This window comes from Trichomonas vaginalis, chromosome I (genome assembly GCF_026262505.1).
Source record: "Trichomonas vaginalis G3 chromosome I, whole genome shotgun sequence".
In the NCBI taxonomy this organism is placed as follows: Eukaryota; Parabasalia; order Trichomonadida; family Trichomonadidae; genus Trichomonas; species Trichomonas vaginalis.
This window is the reverse complement of record NC_067203.1, coordinates 3,522,416-3,549,191: the sequence shown is the minus strand read 5'-3', so window position 1 is coordinate 3,549,191 and position 26,776 is coordinate 3,522,416. Positions and strand designations below refer to the sequence as shown.

General features: G+C 33.5%; 16 protein-coding genes and 3 pseudogenes across 19 annotated transcripts, besides 2 other annotated features; 9 read left to right on the top strand and 10 right to left on the bottom strand.

The window, feature by feature from the left end:
- Positions 1 to 8: 8 nt before the first annotated feature.
- TVAGG3_0922980 (uncharacterized protein) lies at positions 9 to 371 on the bottom strand (the record flags this gene model as incomplete). The annotated part of the gene is made up of 1 exon (XM_001299934.1): positions 9 to 371. The coding sequence occupies one exon, from the start codon at positions 369 to 371 to the stop codon at positions 9 to 11; it is 363 nt and encodes a 120-aa protein (XP_001299935.1).
- Positions 372 to 511: 140 nt separating this feature from the next.
- Positions 512 to 1,332, bottom strand: TVAGG3_0922970 (annotated as a pseudogene). The gene has a single exon. A coding segment is annotated over exon 1 (821 nt).
- Positions 1,333 to 2,950: 1,618 nt separating this feature from the next.
- On the top strand, positions 2,951 to 4,501 carry TVAGG3_0922960 (regulation of axon guidance; the record flags this gene model as incomplete). Its single annotated transcript, XM_001299933.1, has 1 exon — positions 2,951 to 4,501. One exon carries the CDS (start codon positions 2,951 to 2,953, stop codon positions 4,499 to 4,501), a length of 1,551 nt encoding a protein of 516 aa, XP_001299934.1.
- Positions 4,502 to 4,844: 343 nt separating this feature from the next.
- TVAGG3_0922950 (peptidyl-prolyl cis-trans isomerase protein) lies at positions 4,845 to 5,368 on the bottom strand (the record flags this gene model as incomplete). Its single annotated transcript, XM_001299932.1, has 1 exon — positions 4,952 to 5,356. One exon carries the CDS (start codon positions 5,354 to 5,356, stop codon positions 4,952 to 4,954), a length of 405 nt encoding a protein of 134 aa, XP_001299933.1.
- Positions 5,369 to 5,792: 424 nt separating this feature from the next.
- On the bottom strand, positions 5,793 to 7,451 carry TVAGG3_0922940 (choline transporter-like (SLC family 44) family; the record flags this gene model as incomplete). The annotated part of the gene is made up of 1 exon (XM_001299931.1): positions 5,793 to 7,451. The coding sequence occupies one exon, from the start codon at positions 7,449 to 7,451 to the stop codon at positions 5,793 to 5,795; it is 1,659 nt and encodes a 552-aa protein (XP_001299932.1).
- Positions 7,452 to 7,913: 462 nt separating this feature from the next.
- Positions 7,914 to 8,262: a mobile genetic element.
- Positions 8,263 to 26,776: part of a mobile genetic element that runs on past the window's edge.
- TVAGG3_0922920 (uncharacterized protein) lies at positions 8,533 to 8,967 on the top strand (the record flags this gene model as incomplete). Its single annotated transcript, XM_001299930.1, has 1 exon — positions 8,533 to 8,967. One exon carries the CDS (start codon positions 8,533 to 8,535, stop codon positions 8,965 to 8,967), a length of 435 nt encoding a protein of 144 aa, XP_001299931.1.
- TVAGG3_0922910 (protein of unknown function, DUF4107 family) lies at positions 9,137 to 9,574 on the bottom strand (the record flags this gene model as incomplete). The annotated part of the gene is made up of 1 exon (XM_001299929.1): positions 9,137 to 9,574. One exon carries the CDS (start codon positions 9,572 to 9,574, stop codon positions 9,137 to 9,139), a length of 438 nt encoding a protein of 145 aa, XP_001299930.1.
- Positions 9,665 to 9,889, bottom strand: TVAGG3_0922900 (uncharacterized protein; the record flags this gene model as incomplete). Its single annotated transcript, XM_051252324.1, has 1 exon — positions 9,665 to 9,889. The coding sequence occupies one exon, from the start codon at positions 9,887 to 9,889 to the stop codon at positions 9,665 to 9,667; it is 225 nt and encodes a 74-aa protein (XP_051077898.1).
- TVAGG3_0922890 (uncharacterized protein) lies at positions 10,465 to 10,659 on the top strand (the record flags this gene model as incomplete). The annotated part of the gene is made up of 1 exon (XM_051252323.1): positions 10,465 to 10,659. The coding sequence occupies one exon, from the start codon at positions 10,465 to 10,467 to the stop codon at positions 10,657 to 10,659; it is 195 nt and encodes a 64-aa protein (XP_051077897.1).
- Positions 11,673 to 12,074, bottom strand: TVAGG3_0922880 (uncharacterized protein; the record flags this gene model as incomplete). The annotated part of the gene is made up of 1 exon (XM_051252322.1): positions 11,673 to 12,074. One exon carries the CDS (start codon positions 12,072 to 12,074, stop codon positions 11,673 to 11,675), a length of 402 nt encoding a protein of 133 aa, XP_051077896.1.
- TVAGG3_0922870 (uncharacterized protein) lies at positions 12,909 to 13,589 on the bottom strand (the record flags this gene model as incomplete). The annotated part of the gene is made up of 1 exon (XM_051252321.1): positions 12,909 to 13,589. One exon carries the CDS (start codon positions 13,587 to 13,589, stop codon positions 12,909 to 12,911), a length of 681 nt encoding a protein of 226 aa, XP_051077895.1.
- On the top strand, positions 13,701 to 14,332 carry TVAGG3_0922860 (organellar and viral DNA polymerase type B; the record flags this gene model as incomplete). Its single annotated transcript, XM_051252320.1, has 1 exon — positions 13,701 to 14,332. A coding segment is annotated over one exon (632 nt), but the record flags the coding sequence as incomplete, so codon positions are not given.
- On the top strand, positions 14,340 to 15,158 carry TVAGG3_0922850 (uncharacterized protein; the record flags this gene model as incomplete). The annotated part of the gene is made up of 1 exon (XM_051252319.1): positions 14,340 to 15,158. A coding segment is annotated over one exon (819 nt), but the record flags the coding sequence as incomplete, so codon positions are not given.
- TVAGG3_0922840 (KilA, N-terminal/APSES-type HTH, DNA-binding family) lies at positions 20,119 to 20,727 on the top strand (the record flags this gene model as incomplete). Its single annotated transcript, XM_051252318.1, has 1 exon — positions 20,119 to 20,727. The coding sequence occupies one exon, from the start codon at positions 20,119 to 20,121 to the stop codon at positions 20,725 to 20,727; it is 609 nt and encodes a 202-aa protein (XP_051077892.1).
- TVAGG3_0922830 (uncharacterized protein) lies at positions 21,046 to 21,489 on the bottom strand (the record flags this gene model as incomplete). Its single annotated transcript, XM_051252317.1, has 1 exon — positions 21,046 to 21,489. A coding segment is annotated over one exon (444 nt), but the record flags the coding sequence as incomplete, so codon positions are not given.
- Positions 21,853 to 22,839, top strand: TVAGG3_0922820 (organellar and viral DNA polymerase type B; the record flags this gene model as incomplete). The annotated part of the gene is made up of 1 exon (XM_051252316.1): positions 21,853 to 22,839. A coding segment is annotated over one exon (987 nt), but the record flags the coding sequence as incomplete, so codon positions are not given.
- TVAGG3_0922810 lies at positions 23,530 to 24,551 on the top strand (annotated as a pseudogene). Its single transcript has one exon. A coding segment is annotated over exon 1 (1,022 nt).
- TVAGG3_0922800 lies at positions 24,779 to 25,355 on the top strand (annotated as a pseudogene). The gene has a single exon. A coding segment is annotated over exon 1 (577 nt).
- Positions 26,343 to 26,603, bottom strand: TVAGG3_0922790 (uncharacterized protein; the record flags this gene model as incomplete). Its single annotated transcript, XM_051252315.1, has 1 exon — positions 26,343 to 26,603. One exon carries the CDS (start codon positions 26,601 to 26,603, stop codon positions 26,343 to 26,345), a length of 261 nt encoding a protein of 86 aa, XP_051077889.1.

The window sequence follows — 26,776 nt, the reverse complement described above, 5'->3', positions numbered from 1 at the left end:
GTAAAAATCTAATGTCCACCTAGTCTCTTACGTTTCCTGTTGAGTTCCATTGCATTCTTTAACTGGAGCTCATACATTCTATTTCTCCTCTGGTAGAAAACATAGTCTGGGTCAACTCCTGTGTTCGCGTCATCTGCATAGAGTTGTTTATATCCCACTTCAGGGTTTGTATAAAACTCTTTCCATCTCATATTTGCATACCATGGTGGTAAGCCTAACGCAGCGTCATTTGACATGGCAGTTTGCATTTGTACATCTGTTGGCACTTGACCATAGTTTGCCATTGCAGTTTGTATTCTAACTTCATTTGGAATATTCTCTGGGTTTGGTTGTCCAGGTTGCTGTGCATTCGCTAAGTTCTGTGCGTCCATTTTAATATTAGATAAAAATATCTCTTACGAGTACATATGCTGAACATTTGCTGGCAGTGGTTCATCTTCATATTCTCTATATCTTTCTGCCACGTCAAATAAGTAAATGACACAATGGAAAAAACCTAAAACAAGTAGTCCTATTTCAAACCACATTTACTTACCAATAAAATTTCTTTGTTGTGACACTTTTCCGGTTTATAGGACCTCTCTCATATTCTATCTATCGTATCTAAAATCATAGTCATGTATGTCCTCTAACCATCTCATGACACTTTCCAAACCACTTTTATCGGATGTAAAGTAAAAGCATGGATGTTATGTAAAACGTCTAAAGTTTCTAAAAGAGTCTCTCAAAGTCCAGTCTACTTGGTATTGAAAATCCCATGTGTTATAGAACGGCGGCTGGGTCCACTATAAAGAAAACATTTTCCTTGTTTTTATATTTTTCATACAACTCTGTCCAACGACATCTCACAAACTCTATACCCTCAGTATATTTTTCTATGTTCTCTTTGAAAACCTTTGTATAGTTAAGATATAAAACTTTTGACATAAGTGTTTCAATGTCATGAACTCTTATAGCACCACTATATAATAGTCTAGAAGATATACTATCCCAGTCAATATACTCTGCTTTTTTCAAAACCTCTCTGACAGTATTTTTCTTATCTAATGGTATACGTTCCATCTTACCTATAGGTATCTTTTCTTTTAACTCTTTCAATATTTTGTTTGTGTCTGGTATATGTTTGAGACGGTTCGTATAGTTGTCGAAGTCATTGCATATAATCTTTGAGTCAGGAAATACAGTATGGCACAAATGAGATATATAGAAACTTCCACCGAACAAATCTACAAATGTTAGACCATTCGGTAGTTTCTTAAGTTCTCTCAATAGAATATCTTTACATCTACTCTTATTTCCAAAGAAGGGTAGCGGTGGTTTTGTAAAATTCATTTTATATTTAATAAAAATGTTTTTTCCCTGAAAAGTGACAGAAAAGTGACAAAACATGAAAACTACTCGGTTAAGGTTTTTGACAGATGTTTATATGACACTTTCTCCGGTTTATAGGACCTCTCTCATATTCTATCTTGTTAAGACTTCCTGGACTGTTGTCAAAATGTCATGTTGTCTCATTTTTTCAGAGAAGTTGGTTTAACCGAGGGACCGAGGGACCGAGGGACCTGGTGACGTAGCGACGATAGACCCTTACTTGTTATACTAAACATCTTCAGGGGCTAGAGGGGCGCAGCCCTGGAAGCCCCAATACCTTTTTTTTTTTTTTTATACTCATCATATACATATATTCATATTTTTTATTATATATTTATAATCAGCATATATCTCCTTTAATAGTCTCATATAGAGCGCTGTGCTAAACGCACCTTTGGACACCCTATATTTCCTGGAAGATTTGATCTGACTAAGGGTTTCGTTTTGCGAAAAAAACGTACAATACGCAATTTCGCTAAAAAAAAACATTTAGCTAACAATTTCGACCTTTGACTCCACTCAAGACGTCACTTTTTTAATTTTGCGGTATCATATTTTTGGAAAATCTTTATGAATATTATATAAAAAGTCTCTTTAATATCTATATTTCATATTTTTATCGATTTTTAAAGTTTTTGCGAAAAGTATTCAATTATTTTTGCTATTTGGTCGGGTAAATGTCAGATTTGCGACATTTTCTGATATGATATTCAGATTCTACGTTGATAATAATGCTTATAGAACCCTCTTGCTATTGTGTCAAAATTGCGAAACCGATAGCAAAAATATCTCGCAATATCAAAATTGAGATATTGAGTGAATTATGCATTATAGAGATTAAAAATCTGATTTGTGAAAACATCTCATCAGTTTCTAGCTAATTCAAAAATCTTTACTATCTTATTCGATTAAAATGAAAAGGAAATAGTTTCATTATGCTTTAAATGACAGCCTTATAATATAATCATAGTTTTCGCTCAGTATGCAGCATTTTTTTTTCGAAATCTATGGTCAATATCCTAAATACTGATTGCTTTGCATTCATATCTCTTACATTTTCTATACCCACATCACTATTCATTGCTATTCCTATCTTTTTCATTTTTGTTTGTTTCTCATAATTTCTCAAAAAACATGATAACTTGATATTTGTAAATATCATACTTTATAACGTAAATAAGAACTTGACCTATTAAGAAAAGCAGTAATGAAAAGAAAATCTGAAATTCATAAAAATTACAAGTTTCTGATGACAATTAGCTTAATTAAACCAGGTACAAGATTATATAATTGTATTTTCTATCCAATTATCCATATAATATCTTATCCAGAAAAAATAACTTGATCAATACCAAATGATTTTTTAACTAGTAAATAAAGTATTTTCTTTACACACACATTGTATATCATAGTTTTTTTTTGGTTTCGCAAAACATCCAAAAACAAATATGCTATAAAAGTGACAATTTTAGCAAAACGAAACCCTTAATCTGACATTATTTTCATCTAGAATCGAAAGCTTTAAATTGGAATAGTGTAAACTTTTTTTGACTAAAAATTTTGAAATTTTGCCACACAAATGAAAAAATCACTGAAAAGCAAAGACAAAGTTCAAATTTCGCGTCCATCCACTACTCAAAAGGCAGCATCTGATCTTCACAAATATACAATTTCAGTTCAGGCAGATGATAATGATGATTTTACTCTAATAGATGATTGTTGCCCTATCTGTTGTTTTGGATCAAAGATCAAGAAACCGAAACAGCGCGGTACATTAGTTCCACATCAAGGTCACAAGCAAATTTGCCTCAAATGTCTTCAAAAATCTATTGAAGATCAAAAATTAAATTATCCAGACAACGTGAAATGCCCACTTTGCGATTACATTTTCACAAAACAAGAGTTAATGCAAATGCATCCATCATTTATTAGTCAATTGGATGAGCAAGAAGACTCCTTACTCAGTGAAAACATATACAACTGCAAATTCTGCGGAAACAAGTTCGAATTTGTCAAAGGAAATCCAGAAGATGTCCATGATCTTCCAAATCAGCACCTTACCGATGAACAACGTAAATGTTTTGCCGAAAATTACATTTGTTGCAACAAATGCCATATTACTACATGCCATCATTGTCATGCTGTTCCTTTCCACAGTGGGGAAACCTGTGAAGAGCACGAATGGTTTGTAAATGGCTATGTCTGCAGAATTTGTGGAAAAGCAGCGAATCCTAAAAATGCTCCAAATGGAAAGATCCCTTTACTTGTTTGCGATGATCCTAAGTGTCAAGAGATCTCCAGCAAAATGTGCACTGAGATACACCAATGCGGTCATGCATGTGTTGGTCTTCTCAATGAAAAAATGCATCCTTTATGTCCAATTTGTACTTTTGGTGGTTCCATCTGTTTGCATTGCCAAAAACCACTTATTGGACATCTCTGTCTTGTTCTCGAGTGTGGACATACAATCCACAGGGACTGCGCTCTCGAGATGTTAAGAGAACAGAGCTCTGACGGCATCTTGAATCTTCCTTTGTGTCCTGCTCCTGGTTGTGCACAATTTATTTGGCATCCTTCGATAGATGAAGAGGCGAAGAAGGATATAACGAGATGGGTTAATGTCATGAAAGAGATAAATGAGATTGCGAATGCAAGAATCATAACAGATGGCATTCAATTCCATCCAGATGTCAAATCTAAATTAAGTCCTTACGCATTTGAAGGTGAAAACGCTTCAATCAGCTGGGTATTGAAGGAAATGAGGTTTGCTGTATGTAACAAACATGATATACCTATTTATTTCCCTTGCGGATGGAAAGTTGACGAAATTAAGGATATTTCGGGTTTCTGTCCGATGTGTAAGAACTATTTGTTCCCTGTATGTCCAACATGCGGATATAAATGGATGCAGTTCAAATGCAATAGATGTTGCAGCGTTGGCGTAAGATTGAAAATTGTTGACGAACAACCTTGCTGGTTCTGCAATATCTGTAAGGAAATGCCTTCTAATGACACTTGTGCTTGCAAAGGAAACTGCCAATTCTACCCTCATCCTAACACTTTGACTATTTACTACGGATACTGTATGAAATGCCAGAAAATCATCACAAAAGGCAAACACTATATTTAAAATAAAAAGTTAAATGTGTATGAATGAATATTTACATATTTTACAAAAATAAAATATAACTTGCAAATGAAACCAATTTTTCATTTAAACTTAGTAAACAACGATGATGTGTCACTATTATTCTCTTCAAAATATTGGTTTTATTGTAGAAAATTCAATTTTGAAATAAAAAATACTGATTGAATGATGAATTCTGACATCGATATGATATGATAGTTGATATCTTATGTTTGCAAAAGAAATCCAACAAAATTAAAGATATTTTCAAATTTTGTTCCAAAAAAATAAAAGTTATGAATTTAGGGTTAGTATGTTTTGAAATCTCATTAATAAAAAATTAAATTTCCTCTATAAATACTAGTAATTTAGGTTGAGAAATTAGGATATAAAAAAACGGTTTTAATATGGTATTTGAAATACAAATTAACGAATAAAGTATCTACAACTTACTTATATGCTAATGTCTTTAAGAATTTCGAGAATTTCTGCGTCAACTGTCCAAGTTGCTTGTGGACCGAACAATCCATCAACAAACTTATCACCGTAAGCAAGTTCCGGAGGAATTGTGATTCTGCGTGTTTCAAATTCGCAAGCACCACGAAGTCCAATATTAAATCCTGGAATAAATTTAGAATTATTTACCATAAGGTACATTGGTTTGTCATTATATGTATTTAACACTGGCTCATCTCTGCCTTCAACACGAGCAACAATATGAGCATATATCCAGTTACCATCTTCTATCCATCTATCGCAATTAGGTGCAGCTTTAATGATACCGATTTTTAATCTTGAATCGTTTGCTTGTAATGAAATAATATATTTGATAAGGTAAAAGAGAAGCAAAAATCCCATTTTGGGAAAAACGGTTTGACCAGATATAATTTCCTTTTCGATAATGTAAACCTAAATGTCACTTTTTGAAAATAAAAATAATGATTTGTAGGTTCAAAAGCCAGAATTTATAAAGCTTGTATGTTGTGTATATGAAATACTCGATTCAAGAGTTGTCATCACTAAGATTACAATTTCATGAAGATTATTTTCTTGAGTATGAATGCTATAACTCATATCATGATCAATGCATGCCTATGAGATGAAAAAGATCATAATCATTAATCTAAATTTAGATTAAATAATCATTAATTTATCAATGAAGTTAGAATACTAATTGTTTCAAATTTTATGACTAAAAAATGAGTTTTTCGACGGAATAATTTTAATATATATTCCGGCTTTGCGCCGATAAAATAAATGAAAAAATATATGATAAATAACTTGTTCATGAATCCTACACTTCATCAGATTTGATGTCAGTGTCATCATTTCTTGCTTTAAGAGATGTTTCGAACATTTCTTTCAATGTATCGAATAAATCTGGATCAATATTATTCGCCTTCTCTGGAAGTTCGCCGAATAAAACGAAAACTGTTTCCAAGAATCCTCTTGTAATACATCTGAATGAATAATAGACTGCGAAAACATAGAATAACGCTAATGCGTCATTGAGTCCGGGAAAAGCCCCATATTTAACCCTTCTGGCAAACCTTTCGAAGTAGAAAGCGACCATTCCGAATGAGAATTGCTTGAAGATAAGTTGTGTGTCAAACATGAAAGCATCGTCGACCAAAGGAGCTCCTTTTGTAGATTGAATTTCATAATAGCGGTGTACGGCCTCTTCATATGGAATTCCGTATATTGCGCAATATGTCATTGCTCTCCTCTGTGGATAACCTAAGAGTTTCATTTCAAATTTGGCCAATTTTTTGAATAGTCTGACAATTGGTCCACAAACGGCGCAGTAGTGTTTTGCGAACAATGGATATTTGTCTTTGATATGATAAACTGTTAATTGTGGCGAATACCTTGAAATTGCATTAACAAATTCCAAAATCGGAAGTAAATAAGACATCTTGCAGGCAACACCTATGTTATCGATAAATCCAGTACGTAAACCTTTTGATACGTCTTTTGCGCCGATTTTCTCGCCTGTTAAGTACCATTTCGCTGCCATGTATGAAGAAGACATGTAAGTGCAGTTTCCGAAGACACAGACAATGTTGTAGAAGGAAATGGTTAAGTATGCTTGGTAAATCCAGTTAACACTATTAAACCAGGTCCAAGAATCATACACTGGGAAACATATTGCGCAACACATAATAACTAGAACAATAAAGATAAGAAAGATATAATTTCCAGTCTGATAGACTTTCCTCCTGATGAGTCTTGCCATGAAGATATCATATTCTGCGCGTCCGCTTGTAATCAAGTAGAAGAAGAGTCCCAAAACTAAAAATGTTAGCCATACGAAGATGTACTCCCAAAAACCTTTGAATTTGAGGAAATATCCAATTAAATGGATAATTAAGTTAATAAAGATACCAAAGCGTACTGTGATTGTAGGAAAACATTGTTCTATAACCAACATGACAACGAAGGCAAGCGAAATCCAATAACAAATGATGGTTGGAACGGCAACATTGATACCATATTTCATATAATCCAGATGATATCTGATGAAATTGAAGAAGAGACCTATTAAAGCAAGACAATTCAAGATGAACGGAATAGCCCACAAAAATGAGTTGTGTTTTTTCAATTGAGTGGCATTCTGAGAAAAGTTTGTAAGTGCTTCTGGTGTAATCCAAAAATCGGAATGTTCTGATGGTTCATTCATGATGGTGTTCCATGCAGAAATATCTTCATTAAAATTGGATCTCGCATAAAGATCATGAATTGATGTTGGCTCTATTGGTTTATTTGTAGATTGGGTTTGAGGAGTCTGTGGCAAGTAGTATTCATTGTTCAGATATTGTGGTGACTGAGGATCGCCGTTATAAAAAGGTTCGTTATCTGAAGATGGATATTCGTTTGATAGATAATCGTTTGATGATGGCATCTTGTGAGGTGCTTGACCATCAGTTGGTTGTTGGTTTTCGATATCAGTCATTATTTTATTCTGATATATTACGGTTTCAACGGCATCGATAAAAAAAATAATGATTGCATTTTATCATACACTATAAATATTATTCTTGATAATGGATATTTAAATAGATTGAATTGTCACTTGAAAGGCATTCAAATTCGTTAATTTGGTAATTCAATTTTGAGGTAAGTTAAACATTGAATTGGCGTAAACTAATCTTAAGATTTTATTTTTCAGGAATCAACTCAAAACATGAAGAAAATGGGAATACCATATATCAGTATTTGAAATAAATTCTCAATTTTTGACATTCATTCGTAAAATTCTTATACACTTTTTCAATATATCCCTCAAAATTAAGTTTGATTTGAAACAAAAATCGAAAACCTTGTTGAATAAGTACAAATATAATGCTAAAATATTTACATTTTTTCTGACAACTTCTGAAAAAAACTCCAAATCTTGATAAAATTATGACATTTAGGGGTGGCGACAAATTTGCCCAGCCAGTAAAGTATTCAATTTTTTTGCATTTTTTTAAAGCTTCTTAACTTAAATCATGGAATGTCTCAAAGACAAAAGTAGCATACAGCATGTAAAGCTAAAGAGAGATAATCATAATTAATACATTAATTTTTAATATTACGCATTTTTAGGTGCAAAATTTAAAAACATTCTAATACAATAGAGCAGTTTCCAAAAGTAGCATACAGCATGTAAAGCTAAAGAAAGATAATCATAATTAATACCTTTAAAGTTTAAAATCTTGATTTTTTTTAAAATCAAATATTTATAACTTTAATACATACAGCTTAAACCTTATACTTGTTTTAGTTAGTATCCCTAAGTTGCGTACTGTGGCACTGCACGCCTCCATACACCACTTAGCGAATTTGACACTTTACGAAACCGGTAACGTATATTTTACAACACAACCATAACACCAAATTAACCTTAAATATTTGCAAAACCGTCTGACACATAAACGACTTCACTAATGATTTCACTAACGACTTCACTAACGAATTCACTACCGTCCTCACTAAATAAAAAATAACCTTATTTTTATTTTTTTTTAGATTTTTTATTTCATTACAAAGACATGTCCGACTACATTTACTATGACTCTTTCCCAGAACGTTTCCGTGAACTATTCAAAACTCAAGTAAAACTGAGAAACATGCATTTTAACAAAGACAGACCCATTGACGATGAAAGAAACCCTGAATATATTACAATCCCATATGACGCAAAATTCATTGCATACATTCCTTATGGTCGCAGAGGAACGAAAACTATTTCAACAAAGAACAAAAATTATTTCTGGAGCGATGAAGAAAATTGCCTTATCTACATAAATGCATACTTAAATAAAGCTACATATTGTACAAAAGAAGGTTGGACTGGATTTGAGCTCTACATATACGACGACGATGGAAACAGACGTTGTGTATACCCATACGATAATATGTACCATTGTTTTCATCAAGCATTAAACGAATACATAGTCAGTAAGGGTCTCATTCCTGCTGAGTAGAAATGTTATATTTTTGTTCTGTCATTTATATAAAAATAAAATAAAAATAAATGATATCACCACCCTCACACGTATGAAAACATAGCACAAAAATAATGTTTATGTTAGAATGTTAGATCTAACACGTTTTCTAACCTCTTTTTTCACCTGTTTTTTCACCCTGTTGAATTCATTGCTTTATAACTCTCTTCCTTGGTTTCTTTTTAGTTGCTTTCTTCACGTCTGTCTCCAACTTGACTGTCTTTCTTCTTCGGCCGTAATGATACCAGTTACTTCCACCAGTCAATGGGTCAAATGGTCTTTCGTAAGGGTTTCCATACATTCCATAGGGACCATACGGAAGAACTACTGGTGGAGAAGAAACATTTTCTTTAGTTCCATCGAATCTATTTAAATGCATTGTTTCACCTTTCATCTGGTCATTAAAGTCTTTTGCGTGTTTTGCAAACTCATCGTCCTTTCCTAAAGCATTTTCTGACTCAGTCGCAACCAAAATGGATGCTTTATTTATGAGCCCTATTTTATTTAATCTTAACTTCTTTGCAACCCAGCCTCCAATCTTCCCTTTATTTGCATCTAATGTCTTCGAAACCCTTCCTCCACTCATTTTATTTACTGCGTCATAAGCTCCAAGTGCTTTTGCTCCAAATGCTAATGCTTTTGTTCCCATTGCGCCTAAAGCTGCCCAAGCTACCATTTACACCATATTAAAATCATCTCTCTTCAATATTATCTCATAAAAGTTCTCGTTACTGGAGAAAGTCAATGAAACATAAACATTCTCACGGGCTTCGCCCTCACCGCTTTGCGGTCTATCTAACTTCTTTCTTATCTCACCTATACGCTTCAAAATGTCTGAACAATTGCTAACATCTTCTACAACAGTTATTTCATCATGAATGACCTTCAAGAACAAACTCATTTAATATGCTATTAAAATCATCTCAATAATGAGTCCATCCTTTCCATCTTTTAGGTAGCACAACATCTTTCATTGAAGAAGGTTCGACAAGTCTTATGTTAAACTTACTGACAAAGTTTGTTATACTATAATGCTTCGGCGGCGAATACATGTAGTTTGAAAGACATAATATAGATTCTTCAGCAAATTCACTTATACTGGATTTTTATAACAATGTTCTCACGAGACCAAATACCACCAATTGACAATCTTGTAAGCAATCCTGCTGAACCTTCTACTGTAAACGTCGATGGTAACATTCCACGAAGGTCATCTATTGACATCGTTGAGTCACTGTATTTAAATATTTTCTTAAAGCAATCGTCATTATCTAACCATGCAATAGCTTTGAAGTTTTCATTCGAATATACATCTGCTTCATTAAATGTAAAACCTGACTTCTTTGCAGAGATGACTTTAAAATCTATTGAGTTTGTTTCAAAATTATATGCTATGGTAACTTCTGAAGGTAATGGATGCCCTTCCGCAGTCAGTTGTTCTCTCACTACCGTTTGAAGCTTTGTATTAAAACTTTCATGTCATCTCCTGTATCTAAGTTCACATACACAGCAACAGGGAAACTATCTTGCTTCTTTGTTTCATCATTATATCTCAAAACATTAAAGTTCTTCAATAATATTGTTCTTCCTGCTGGAATACTTCGAACCTGTCTGATTTCAATAGCTTTCTCACCTCCTACATACTCTACCCAGTGTCTTGGATATTCATAAGTATACTGACTTTCTTGAATTTTGGTTGGTTTCATCATAACGTGTTCATAGTATATCTTTATACTCTTGTCAGTTAGACTCGGTGCTATGTTCTGAATATTTCTGACTTGCATTTTTAATGGAGATAAAATGAAGCATTTAATACATGATGTAGATGAAGACATGAATGAAAGCAGTGAAAAGCTCAACAGTTCTCTTATTCTTCCTTTCAGCAAAGATTATGAGTTCTGTTCAAATGGTGTTTATTTCTATTGTGGAAAGATGGGTTCAGGTAAGACATTTAACCTCATTCGTCATATACTCATAACAGAGCGTTTAGGAAACGACTCTTACTATGACCAAATCATTATATCAGCAACTTCAGACTCTATGGACTCAACAGCGAAAACATTTATGTCAAAAGTTCAAGCCTCTGTCGTTAAAGTTCCAGACAGTGAACTCATTGAATTTCTTCAATGTTACATTCGACGTAAGAGAAAATATTATGCCATCGTTGAATTTATACAGTCAGGAATGCAAAAGACTTCTGAGGAGATGGAAAGAATTATTGACAAACACCACTTACGTCAGTACTCAGGAGTTTACGATATGAAACGACTTACAAACTACATTCTATCAAAACTTTCAAAATACCCCTTCAAAAAGTATCCTTCAAACACTCTGCTCGTTTGTGACGACTTCGCTGGAAAAGGTTCAGTGTCAAAACCAGACTCACCATTAGCTAACATCATAACTAAAGTCAGACATTACCACTTAACTGTAGCAATACTTATGCAAACATGGAGGTTTTTAGCTTTAAACATAAAACGTCTCATAACTGACTTCGTTATCTTTCAAGGTTTCTCACGCTATGATATTGAACTCATTTGGAAACAGTCAGGTATAACATTACCTTTTGAAGAAATTTGGGAAGCATATAAGTCTCTCATCTCTCCTCGTTCATACCTTGAGATTCATATCATGACTAATACCATTAAAGTCAAAAATATTCCATGGGAACGACCAACATTGTTTTAAAGTTTAACCTTCAATTGACTGATGGTAAACAAATTCCATGCATCTCTGTCGCCATTTCTGTTAATATTTTTGCTGTCATTCATATCATCCACTTCCCCATCCGTTAGCTTTTGAGGATATGCGTTAGAATAGCTGTTCTTAAATGAAGGCTTTTCACCTTTGAGAGCATAAACTCTATAACTTTCTGCATACTTTATGTTTGAACCTCCTGAGCCATCATTGACATAAATTTTTATAGGCTTCCACCCTTTGTTCATATTCCTGCTTCTTCCCTTTGCTCTTTTGTTCAGTAGTTCTACATCTTTATACACAGCACCTGTCTCAGTGAATTCAACAATATTTTCATTCGTTAGCTTTACATTCAAACCCTTGTCGAGTATATTGTTCATTTCATACATATAAAAGGTTTTTATTCTATATGAAATGAGAAGCAAATCCATCTTAGCTGGTGCCGTTAATGTTCCAATTGAACCAACATCAAATGTTGACTCACGAACGACAAACAATATTGTCATAAAGAACTATAGTTCAGAGTGTTTGAAAGAAAAAGAACCAGAACTTAAGTCAGTGAATTTAAACACAGCTTCAAACGCTAACGCTACATCAGATGTTAAGTTAGAGTATCCACCACTGGACCAAGTTCTTTCAAGAGAAGCCAACGACAACCCTTACACAAATGTTCAAACAAATCCTTCAGATAACGTAGACCATTACCTTCTTCAGTTATACCAAACAATTTTACTCAAAGACGATAAGAAGCTTTTGACAAATCTTATAAGTAAGAACCAAATAATTCTAACAAAGAGGACCTTGAAAATATTATATCACGAATAACAGGAAAGCAATGTGTCATTGACTATCTCGACCCTGAAATCGAATGCTGTGGTCAAACTCCAATATTCATGAAAATAGGTAACATCCGCATCATTGAAAACAGGTACTCCAGGAGTTGAGTTTTAAGTATAAATATTCGAACGAGTATACAAAACTATCTACTTACTATAAGCTTTGTTTGAAATATGTTTTAGTAAATTAAAGCAATTTGTAATATCTATCCAAAACTTCTTCAACAGTATCGAACTCATCTTCATAATGCAAACCTAATCTTATTGACTTGGTGCAGTTTTCACTAACACAATATTTTTCTGTTCTCTTGACTGACATAACTAACTCATTTGTTTCATCAAACAGCAACAACCAAAGTTCATGACCTAATACATAACATTCATACTTTATATTTTTAGCTCTGAGTTCTCTTGTAAGCTGTTGCATTTAATATTTTCTAAAAAGTCAACTTCAACAGTCATTCGCACTGGTGCCTTCAGTTCTACAGGATCTCCTTGAAAGTCAACAAGTCTGAATTGCATGTCTTTCAAATTATGAGGACTAATGCGAACCCATTTACCTAAATGAGTTGCTATGACAGGAACGTTTGGAATGAACATTGAATTTACTTCATAACAGAAGGATTTATATTCTACTGAACCTTTACTATTAACTCCTGAAATACCTGTGACATTAGCTATTTTTGACTCAATGTACAAACAATTGCCATAACATACGTATGGAACAGATTTCATCTCAATCGTTTTGTCAACACTTTTCAAAGGAAATGTCATATGGTATGCTCCCAAAAGAAGTTGTACTCTATGACTCATTCTTGGTATCTTAAACTCTTTCGCATAACTGAACTTCAAAACTCCTGCAATAAGTTTAACATTCATTAAGTTTTCTCCGTTATCCTTGTTTATTGTAGTATTTATGAGAGCATTTAACACTCCAGCTAATGTTTCCATCTTATATTCTACATTATTGTGAAATCTTATTTCGTGCTTCTTTCCATCTATTTCAAGCTCCATGAAATCTGTTTCGTCAGTTATAACGAATGAAGCAATAGTATTAAAGTCAACCATTCTGAATGCAAGCGCCTCATTCTGTAGACCTAAGTTTGTTTGTAGTTTTTGTCCCGTATTCGTTTGGGTCTGTACTTTGCAAATAGAACAACATTTTATTCTCATTAAAATATGAGTATAGCTGCATATGCGTATGAAGCTGACAGAGCTAAACGTTTATATTTTGGTCAATACTCTCTCACACTTACTGACAAATATATTGTTATCAGTGATGGAAATACCGAGAAATACATAACATGGAAGGACTATGAAAAGTTTGACCCCATTTTAACTCCATGTACTATGCCATTCATTGTAAATGGTGAAGTTGTCATGAAGAACGACACAACAGTATATAAGTCTGTTCATGAAGCGTTAGAATATATGTTGAATCATAACCCAAAAAGATTTGACCCAAGCACTACACCATGTGCAATGCCTTTTATTAAGGACGGTGAAATCGTAAGAGTTCCGGATTCAACGGTTTACACAGCTGTTCAAAACAGTTTACAAAACATTTTAGCGAATATCTTTAATTCAGAAACTACAGAAATAAAATTACCATATATAACAGATGCTAAAGAAATTAAATCAAAAACGACAACATTATTTACGTCACTTAATGATTTAATGACTTATATCATTAATATTCCTGCACCAACTATAGCATTTGATCCAAACTCAACGGTTTGCAGTGTACCTTTCATAAATGACAGTTCATTAATTACTTTAAGGGATTCGACAGTAAATGAATCATTAAAGGCGTCATTAATGAAAATCATTGATTTTAATTCATTCATGAATACATATAATTCATTCATTAATGTTTCATATGCTTCTAAAGAAGGTGAGCCAAAAACTATCGATAAAGCGGTGTATGAAATAAAAGCATCAACGACGAAATTGAATTCGTTAACTTTTGACGGTGATAGTTTCGTTAATGACATAACATCGGGGAAAATAATTTTAACGAAAGAATACTTAAAATCTCATGTTAGTGAGTTCGTTGAAATTGAAAAAGAAGGTGGAATTAAGTTCGATCCACTGAATTTCATTTTCAGCTTAGCGAATGCGGGTATTAATTTTGCTGAATGGACAACAATACAGAGTGAAATAAATGCAATATGGACGTTTTTGGGGTCAAAAGCGGGAATGGGTGAGCTTGTAAATGCTGCAAGAACATTAGGTGAAACAGGAAATTTTGTAGATGGTTTTAAAAGACTTGTTTCAAATGTTTTAACAAACACAAAGAAATTATTTAGATATACCGTACATAACGGACGGATTTTCGAACAGATAGCAACAAACCCTCCGGTTATGGCTGCGTTGATGATGGTTAGAGATATAAAACCACGTAACGACGGGAACGAAGAACATGAACAACAGGATACTGGTCGGGTTATTCGAGACATTAAAAACGTGTATCCTGAAGTTATTGATTTATTTAGAGGAGTTAATGATTCAATTTCAAAACATTCTATAACCCTCGATGAAGAGAATAAATTAACAGATTATATATTCGTCATTATTGCAGAATTAATGAAGAGAATAAATGAAAAAGGAATTGGTGATATCATTAATGTCAGCGATGTAATGATGAAAAGAAATTTTGACTCATTATTTACAAAACCGAAAACAGAATATAGTCTTTATGACGTAATTACCGAATTAATGAAAAAGATTAATGATAATAAGAGTTCTGGCGGAAGAGTTGAATTAGAAGTGAATGATGTTAATGAGAAATTAGCCGAAAAAGCAAAAAAAATGAGCTTTTAGCTCTGAGTGATAAAGTCAAGAACCACGTTCATTATATAACTTCAGACGAACAGATTATAACGAACTACCATGGATATTTAACACGAAGTGATGAAGCGAAGACAAAAAATGTTAATGAAAGAAGATATAAATACATTCGTGCTAAAGGTTATGACATAAGCTGTACTGTACAGTATGATGTAGCTAAAGCACCAGAAGCATTTGGTTATACCGGTGAAATTTATGCCTCTACTTTCTCTGTTAACGGTGTATTAGTTGAACCAAGATTTACTTTGAGAGTTAAGTCAAAAATAACGTTTGAAGATGCTATTAAAAGTAAAGCTGACAAAGTTGAACTTGAAGCAACGAACAAAGTTTTGAAATCTCATAAACACAACATCTCCGATATAAATGAACTTCAAGCTACATTAGACAGTAAAGCCGACAAGAACCATACACATAAATCCTTCACTACTGTTAGAGCAGACGACATAATATTGAACTATACCCTTGGTTCAAGTGCACCTTTAGAGAATCCAAGTACAAGCGTAAAAGATACACTAAACAATTTAGATAACAGTTGCAGGAATATTGAAGGTCATGCCAGAAACTTTGAAGCAATGAACTACCAGCAATGTTAGATAAGAAAGCCGACAAAACTTATGTAGATGAAAATTATGCAAAGAAGTCGGAAGTAAATGCTGCGCTTAATGGAAAAGCCGATAAAGAGCACGTGCATGAAGAATTTCAAACAATCAAGATTAAAGAAATTAAGGCATGCATCGAAATAGTAACAAAAACAGGAAGAGACGGTGCAACTGTACAAGAACAAAGAATTTATCCTCCTACTTTTCCTAATGGTTTAATAACAAACAATATAAATATTGTAGAAGGCAATAAAACTATAAACGTTAAACATGAACTTCTAACAATGAAGGCCCAGATTCTTGAAACCATATATCCTATAGGCTCTATTTATACGTCAATGAACTCAACAAATCCGGCAAGTGTTTTAGGTTTTGGTACGTGGGAAAAGATTGTAGATAAATTCCTCTATTGTGCGAACTCTTCAAAGCAAACAGGTGGTTCGAAGAAAATTAAAGAAGCAAACCTTCCACCGCACACTCATACAGGAACTACAAACACAACAGGTAGTCATTCACATTCAATAACAAAAAGAGGTTATACAAATCTTGCAGCAGGTTCGGATAGACAGGGAATGCATAGATATGATATTTCAAGTGACCCAGTAGATTCAAGCGCAGGTATTTTCTGTGGAACCGCAGGAAATCATTCACACACTTTCACAACAAATCCAACAGGCTCGGGTGAAGATTATATGCCTCCATTTATGACTGTATTCGCATGGTACCGCGTTTATTGAATGAACTCGCTTGAGCCTAGAATAAAATCTTTATTTTTACATAAATGAGCTTGAAAGAAGTATTCGAACAACATCCATGGAGGTCATTTAAGAAGTTCAATGAAGCTGCAAAGAGTTGGGGATTTACTAACAGAGCTGAAGTTAAAAAGTTCTTTGACAAAAATGTTGTACATCAAACAAAAATAAACCCTTACGACTACTTTTTACCAATTTACTCCAACACTCCCGACGCATACCAATTTGACACTCTCATTCAAAGCAGAAAAGAAGGACATAAACCATTCCTCATCTTCATAAATGTTAACACTCGCAAAGCTTTTGCGTATATAATGAGAAATAAAGGAACTCGTGAAGTGTTAAGAGTTTTACAAAAGTTGTAGCAGAACATAACCCAAGTACTTTAACATCAGACCAAGACAGTGCATACCTCAGCAACGAAATCACAGAATTTCTCATTAAGCATAACATAACTCACTACACTACTGAAGACCATAACCATAATATTTTAGGTATCATTAATCGCTTCATAAGAACGCTCAGAGATTTAAATCAAGAGCGAGACTTTACCGAAGAAACAATGAAACATTTTCTCGAAGTATATAATTCCTCAACAAATTCTACAACAGGACATACACCAAATTCAATGACACAACAACAAGAAGAAAAGTATATACAAACAGAAACGAAGCCAAACACAAAATATCAGAAATTCAACACAATTTACCCTCATTCCTGGTACAAAAGTTCGTGTAGTTCTTGACGACAAACCGTTGACAAAGAAACGTTTAAGGTTAAGTAGAAACTATTATATCGTAGACTCTACGCAAGGTAATGGATATCTTATAAAAGCTGCTGACGACTCTATTGCGTTTTACCCTCGTCACAAATTAGTCGAAAGTAGTAATGGCAAACTTGCTGAAACCATTGACGAAGCAAAGCGAGGAGTGGTTATTGAAATACTTAACTATAACATAAACGATGACACTTATAAAGTAAGATATGAAGGAGGCGTTGAAGATGTTATACCATCTAAGAACTTGAGAGAGTCAAAGCCAACACATCTGGGACCATTAGAGCGGGAGTACTGGAAAGACAAAAATAAGCCAGAAAGAATAAGAAAATTCTTCTAAACTTTTTCATTAGATGTAAATCAGACATGAACGAGAACAGTCATGATATCATTAAGGGTACCATTTATTTTAACATAAAGACGCAAACGGACTCTTTGAGTCCTGAGGTCTTTCAGACCGAAGCGGCGAGGACGAAGTCCATGAACAAAAATCATGTTTATGTTAGCATGTTAGATCTAACACGTTTTCTAACCACTTTTCTAACATGGTCTAAAACTCTCGAAAATCATGAATTTTTGACATTTCCTTATGAAAGAAAAATAACGCTAATTTTTTCTAAGAAAAATTTTTATCTTGTATGTAAAGATATGATTTCAACAATAGGTTCTACAACACTTCAAACAACAACTTCACCAAACTCTTTTAGTTATGAATCCAACATCTATGTTAGTAGAGATGAAAAGCTTCATTCCTTCTTCATATACTTTTTGAGACAGAAATACAAAGAATTAAGCAAGAACTTTTAACAAGTAATTTAGACTGTAGTGCGAAAGATGAAACAAATGAACAGTATCTTTATGACATGCAGGACATTATTGACCATTTACCCAAATTGCCTGAAATCCAACAACAAAAGCTCACTATTCATGAATTCGATGAAATAGAAGTGAAACCAACTGACTCAGTAGAAATAAAGAAAGTTCATACGTAAAGTAAACTATGAGTTTCTAGGATATCATTGCAACCATAAAGTTATGGACAAAGATTGCGACATGGTATATAAGAACATCTCTGACATATATAAATCTGGGGAGTTTAAGACATACGACAACTTTGTTTCATTAGTTGCTGAATGTGTATGGCAGATAAGAGATAAAGATAAAGATGTAAAATATGGAATGGACAAATAAAACCAACATCTTTTGAGTTAAAGAAAACCATTGACGCCTTAGTTGTTCTAGCAGGTCAAATTTCAATGTATAACGCAAAAATGAATCCGCAATGTTCAAAATGTAAAGCAGCAATAAGGAAATATAACTACTCCGTCAAAGAGATAGAACGTATGCGAAACGACTATGCTGACTTAAAGAAAGAAGTAGAGAAACCAGCAGAGATAAAATGGACATGTTAGCATTTCTGAACAAAAAACTATCCAACTGCTGACGATTTCCTATTATCTGATGTCAAGAAGAAATATAAAGAAACCTTCGGCATAGTTAAAATTTTTGATATCCTTCGTGAAAGAAATAGAAGCTACAAAACTGTTTAAAGTCATGAACCATCGCAACATATACCATGTAAAACGCTTGTAAATAGTTTTCTTCGATGTTAGAAAAGTGGTTAGAAAACGTGTTAGATCTAACATGCTAACATAAACATTATTTTTCTAAAAAAATTTTTATCTTGTATGTAAAGACAGTAATGACAAACATTGAGTTTGAAACAGTTAGAAAGATAGACAATGACACCAAAGTGGTTAGAATAGGTGATTTAAACGTAAGATACTCAAAGAAATACAACAAATATTCTTTGTCAGACATTATATCTCCATCTGGAAAGAAAACAAACGACTGGGTTAGAAATGCTTCAACTCAGAAAATTTTGACAAGAAATCCTGAGCTTATGATATCAGTAGCATTTCATGGAACAAGAGCATATCTTATAGACAAAAGTCTTATACCAATAGTTTTGTTATGGTTAGACCCAGTTGTTGGATATAACTTCATAACTTATGGTTCATTCGATACGGAACGTTGCAGTGAAGGCTTACTTTATATCGTTCAGAAACCGAAGGACTTCAACACAAAAAGATATAAGATAGGAAGAACATATAATATAACTCAAAGATATGACAGTACAGTCAATAGAGTCAAGGTTGTGTTCGTTAATGATATGAGAGCTGCAGAAACAGAACTACTTGAAAAGTTTGAGAAAATGTATGGTGCTCCCATGAAAGGTAAAGAAACGTTTGAAGTAGATGAGATAGATAAAGCTATAAAATTATTTGACGAAGTTGCTGAAAAATACATGTAAAGCGTTTATTTTTGGTCTTTTGTGAAAGTCAGAAAATAACGCTAATTTTATTTTTATTTATTTTTTTATTTTGTATGTAAAGACAGTAATGACAACATCAGAGAACACAACAACAGTTATAGTCCATGAAGCTATAAATGAAGAATACGAATACATACAGTATAACAAACAGTTACGTCTCATTCGTTCAGTCAAAGATGACATGTACCAAATGCAAAGTATAATGAATGCTCTTCGTTCTACAAAGCAAGCATATCATTGGTTTGAAAACCAACAGACAAAAGAACTTTTAGAAGAATTTCCTCATATGATTGCTTCCCTCGGAAAACCGAGAGAAGAGATTCCGTACGAAAATCGCAAGAATTTGGCACCTGGTTTGAAAGGTTATTATGTTCATAGACTTTTAGTAAACGCTGTAGCAATGTGGGCTTCACCTCGTTATGCTTGTTATATTTTCATGATGTTAGATGAACTATATAAAGCAGAACGTGGAGAGATGGAAAAGAAACTTCAAGCAAAAGATGAAGTCATTGAATCCAAAGACAAAAGCATACAGAAAAGAATACCACGTTCAGTACCAAAAGGAAAGGAAAAAAGCTATAAGTATATGATTTACGCTGAAGAGATGGAGAAAGAAGAAGATAGAGATATGGTTATGTTGCATTTAGTGAGAAGAAACAACAAGAGCTTTTATGACCTCGCTAAAATATATAAATCTGACAGAAACTGGTTCTATCGTGAAAACTTACCGATTTCAATGACACCGAATGAGCAAATAAAGGAAATTGTCAAAAGTACTCTTCCTCAAACACACTATGATATTAAAGGTTGTACAATTCTTACCTTCAAAGAAGACTTACCATTACTGAAGGAAAAAATAACAGAATATTTCGATAACTTCAAAGAGGAAGAATAAAAAAATCTAAGCTAATTTTATTTTTTTATAAAATTTTATCTCATATGAAAGAACATGAATTTAGAATATTCGGAACTCATGACAGAAGAAGAGAACGAACAACATGTAAAAGATTATGCAAAATTTCTGAAGGTATATAAAGCATTTAAACAATATCTAAATGCTTCTAAAGATTATGCAAAATTTCTGAAGGTATATAAAGCTTATGAAAAAGCGTATGAAAAGTTTATACATTGGGGAATTGTTGTAAAATATCGATATGAAGACTAACCAAAAATATATTTTTGTTCAAATAACGTCAGGGTCAATTTCTTCAACCATTTCACTTCCTTCGTCAATGTCAATTGAAGCTTCTTCAACCTTTGGTAAGAATTTCTGTATAACATCTTTGTTCGTTATTGTCTTCAGAGATGAAGGATAATATTTCACATTTGTTTCACCCTTCTTATATTCTTTCTGTTCGGAAAGATTCATAGCAATACTGAAGAAGTCAATGTTAGAGTTCTTTATGACAGTATAATGAGTATCTTTGACATTCACGAAGAAACCCTTTTGTTTCAAAACTACTGCTAACTCTTGTGAAGTATAACGTTTGCGGTCAATGACAATAGCTAATGGTCTGACATACTGACCAAACTTAGATTCTTTCACAAACTTCTTGTTAAAGATAACATTAACGTTTGAAGCACCATTGAACTCATTCTTGATGGCAGTAGCGAGAGCATTGTATGAAAAGAACTTGCAATCTTGCATGTGTTTCATTAAAATAAAAATATTAAATTATTTTGAAAAATAACTTAAAAAAATCTAATCTAATTTTTTCAAAAAATATTTTTTTATTTCCTACTAAAGATGTATCGGAAGTTGTCTAAGTTAGAACACTCGGAAATAAAACAACTTCTTACAGAAGCTAACATAGATGTTGCAAAACATTACGCGACAAACAAAAAAGCACTCGCTGACATCCTCAATGACTATAATGGTGCAATAAGTTATGATAGAATTCATGAGTTCATAAAGCCGCAACGCGGCGAGGACGAAGTCCATGCAAGAACTTTTCCTTTAAATGACGTTGCTATTGACTTATATCATAGACGTTCAGTACCTCATGAAGTAAGAAGAGAAATGTTTGACATAACAAATGCAAACGTTGGTGAAACAAGAAGAAGAGACGACACACTGAAACAACAGAGAAGAGAGATGTTTAAAAGTGCTATAGAACAAGTTCGCAAAGCTAACGATGTCATTCGTTCCATTGACGACAAACCAAAAGAAGGTGAGAGATGGTTAAAGAAAGATGAAGAGAATAGGAAGAGAAATGTGAAGTCAGGCAATAGACTCATTGACTTTAACATCGAAGCTTTAGATGAACCAAACAGAGAATATTTACACAAACATTTCGGTAAGGTTTTCATGAGACTCTTAGAGAAGATTAAAATAAACTCACAACAGAGATGGATGGTATGTTATAAACTTGGTGGAAAGTATGAATGTTCTACGTTAAACCTCAATAATATTGGAACATTACTACATCAGCTCTTGAAGGAGAACTTTATATCAGAGATAGAAGCAAATGCCGCAGGTATTGTTGAAATGCACTATGACTTCTTCTTGACAAACATAAAGAATCTTACTGAAATAAAGATGTATGATTTAACAGAATATGAAGGCTTAACGATGTCAGATGTAAAGAAAGGCAAACCAAAAAAGAGACCATATAGAGATGAAAGCACACTGACAAATGACCAGAAAGCCATTTTGGAAGCTCTTAAGCAAACAGGAAACCCAGCACTTATAGAAAGCTTTTGGAAAGATAATGGTGAAAAGAAGTTTTATAAGAAGAGAAGCGGTCAGTTCTGGAAGTATCTTTGCACATTACCTATAAATCTTGAACGCTACCAAATCTTCAATGAACTGAACAAAAGAACTGCAACACTTATGACAGAAGACAATTGTTTCGTTTATGCTTGCATTCAGGCTGGAGTAAATGAAGAAACTATTGACCACATGAGAGAAGTCATTCGTGTTAGAGACTTTCCTCAAAGTAAAGTACAAGAAATTTCTGACGCAACAGGTATAGCATTTAATGTTACCATTGGTTACTTCAATGACTCAAGATATAATGAAATAAAGAGATACATACCAAAAGAATGTGAAACTGTTCGAACTATTGACCTACTTCTTGTTGAAGACCACTACATGCTAAACGAAAGACTTCCAATGACAACATACTTCGTCAGAAATTACAAAGAAATCTTGAAGGAGTGTGGTGGAATGAACATTGAGAAACAGATGAAAATATATACAAAGAGAGAGAAAAATATGTAGTTCGTTATGATAGAACTACACCGCTATGGGATGTTATGAAAACATTGTGGGAGTGCAAATATTTCGAACCTATTTCTTATGGAGAACTTTTCACATATACGACTGACTTATATAAACAGAACCTTGCACCATTTAAAGATTTGACATATGCTCCAAAGTATTGTGTACAACTGAAGAAGAAAGCAGAGTCAAAAGAAGTAAATAAAAATAAGTGCAAGTTCATTCCTGAGCACGTTTTCTTTGCTGACTTTGAGTGTAGTACCGATGGCTTTCATAAAGCTTTTAACATGTTACGACAGTGAAGATGGTTCAGTGAGTGAAAGCATTTGGGGTCAGAACTGTGCAACAGAATTTTTGGAACGACTTCCTGACAAGAGTTTAATATATTTCCATAACCTCAGCTATGATATAAACTTCATCTTAAGACACATGACAGAAGTGAAAGGAACTCCCATCATTAAAGGTTCACGAACAATGCAAATAACTGGCTTATATAAAGGAAGGGCAATTATTATAAAAGACTCTTACAGTGTTATAAATAAGAAGCTTAAACTATTTCCTGCTATGTTTAACTTACAAACAGGACCGAAAGAAGTATTTCCATATAACTACTACAGCAGTACTTTGTTAGCAAATGACAACAGAACTGGTGTCATTTCTGAAGCGTGTAAGTTTATCCAGGATGCAGATACATTTATGAAAAACATAGATTCCATCAAAGGTTGCAGAATAGATGAAAACCACTTCGACTTAGAAAAATATAGCACATTTTATTGCAAACAAGATGTAAGAATTTTAAGAGAAGGTTTTGTAAAGTTCCGCAATGACTTATTGAAAGAGTTTGATTTAAACGTTTATGACTACGTTAGTATTTGTTCTATTGCTAACAAATTTTGAGAACAGAGTGTACTTCCCGAATGGAAATCTTTATGACCTCTCAAATAAACCAAGAGAATTTATTTCGAGATGCATTCAAGGTGGAAGATGTATGTTGTCAGATAACATTAAACAAAAGAGCGAAAAGAAACTCATTGCTGACTTCGACGCTGTTTCATTATATCCATCAGCTATAGCAAGACTTTATACTTTAGAAGGAATTCCAAAGGTTATGAAGGATGAGATGTTAAGCACAGAGTATCTCATGAGACATTTATTCGATGACGACCAAAAGGAACCCATTGGTGAAAAGTTTATGTCTGGCTTCTTTGTTCTCATTAAGATAACAGAGATTGGAATACATAGACACTTTCCTTTAATAGTTTGTGACCCTGAACTAAATCCAGAACTTAACGTTCCCAGAAGTTCAAACACTTGCTGTTTAATGTATGTTGACCATATAACATTACAAGACCTCATAAAATATCAAGGTGTCAAATGTGAAGTGTTGCAAGGATACTATTACGATGGAAACAGAGATATTAGAATAAGAGATGAAGTAAAGAAGTTGTTTGAGTTAAGGTTAAAGTATAAGAAAGAAGGAAATCCTTTGCAAGAAAATATAAAGCTCATTCTGAACAGTATTTATGGCAAAACTATTCTATCTCCTATTGAGTCAAAAATAACCATAGTAAATGACAAAGATGCTATAAGATATGCCATCAGAAACTACAACCATATAGTGAAGTTCGAAGGTTTGGATGGTTCAGATAAAACTATTTTCAAGCTAACGAAAAGCATTTGCAGACACTTTAACTTCTGTCCACTTGGTGTTAACATTCTATCTATGTCGAAGAGAATAATGTGTGAAGTATTCTGTACTGCTGAAGGACTTAGGAATGGACATCTTTTATAGCGATACGGACAGTATGCATCTCTACAATGAAGATATCCCTCGTTTAGCTGAAGAGTTTGAGAAACGTTATGGAAGAGTTCTCATTGGTAAAAACCTTGGTCAGTTTCATAGTGACTTCGCAGAAATAACACCTGGAAAACAAAGTTTAGCATACAAGTCAATATTTTGTGGAAAGAAGACCTACATAGACTTACTCACTAACGATTTAAATGAAGTTGCATTTCACTGCAGAATGAAAGGCGTGAAGCAAGATGTTATTGCTTTAACCGCTAATGAAATGTTTCCTGACTCTGTTCAGTGTTTCTATGATGAAGATAAAGGTTTAATGGTTCCGCAAGGAAAATTTGACAAAGACTCTGAGTTCAGTGTTATGAAACTTTATAAAGCACTTTATGACGGTCAAGAGATTGGATTTGACTTATGTAAGTCATGTCAACCTTGCTTTGCTGAGAAGTTTAACTTCTCATTAACGACTAAAACAAGCTTTATTCGTAAGTTGAAGTTCTGAGGTCATTTATTTTTGTCAGCAATGAGGTCATGAATGAGGTCATGAATGAGGTCATTTATTTTTGTCAGAATGAGGTCATTCGTGATAAAAATAAAGCTAGCGTAGATTTTACAATACTGCGATGGTAGAGTTTAAGAGTTGTGCTTCAATGTAGAGACAGTCCTTATGGTCTGGAGGTAAGAACACTGGGCAGTTATGGTCATGAGTGGAGAACATGTCTATCCAAAACTCACGATTGAAGCCAGTTAATTTATAGTATTTAGGGTTAGGAAGTGGTGAAGTTCTTGTATGACCAATGAACTCATTTTCAACTCCCTTACTTAAGTTTGAATATAATATAGCTTGCTTTCTATCCCAAATGCCAGGTGTTACAATCTTTGAAAATTCATTTTTCCTCGGAAGCATTGCATCATAATTGAAAACATTCTTGAAATCATCACTTGGTTCAGAGATTTGAAATCTTATACGTAATGGATTTTCTTTCTCTTTAGCTACTTCATTGAATGGTGAATATATAACAAACTGACAGTCATGTGTTCCATCTTCATTTTCATTAAATTCATAATGAAAGTCTATAAGTTGTGGCTGACTACCTTCTTCTTTCAGTTGTGCAAAAACTCACGTAAAGGCTGTAAAGTTTGTACTTCAATGTTGAACTTTTTCTCGAACATTTCATTGAAGGAAATCATACATTCTTGTAAAGTTGTATCGTCTTTAAAGTATTTGTATATGTGAATGTTTGGGCACTTAAAGACTGTTCGTCATTTTCTATCTCGACTTGAAGTATAAAGTCAACTTTCTAAATGCACGTGTTATATACATAGATGTTATGCCAATGTACTTCTCTTCATTTATGTTCACAATCCAGTCTGTTGGAAACTTAAACGTTACTCTGTTCCCCTTTATTTTGACGTCAGGGTTTTCACTACTGAACGCAACAGATAAAGGTATTTGTCTATACATTTAATTCGGATAAAAATAAACCATTTACTCTTTCTTTGCTTCAGCTTCTTTAGCTTTTGCTTCAGCTTCTTCTCTAGCTTTCTTCGCCAGCAAACGTGGGTTCTTTTGTCTTCCAGCAGCTAATGCAGCAAGTTGTTTTTCACTAAGTTTTCTCTTTGGTCTCTCTGGCTTTTGTTCTTGTTTTTGTTCCTTCAGTTCGGATAAAATTTGCTCGCGAATTTCTTTCTTCAATGCTTCAACATCTATGACCCCTTGGGTCTTGTCCGTAGGGCTTGTCTGAGTCATTTGACTGCAGATAAAAAACAAAATTAAAACTTTAACCGATGTAAAATGAGCTTGTCAAAATCAGAGCGAGAGTCTATTATATTAAATGACGCAAGAGGAATACAACATCCTTTCTATTACGTAAGTCAGAGTAAAGATGGTAAAATATTACGTAAGAAAAAGAAAGGTTCCAT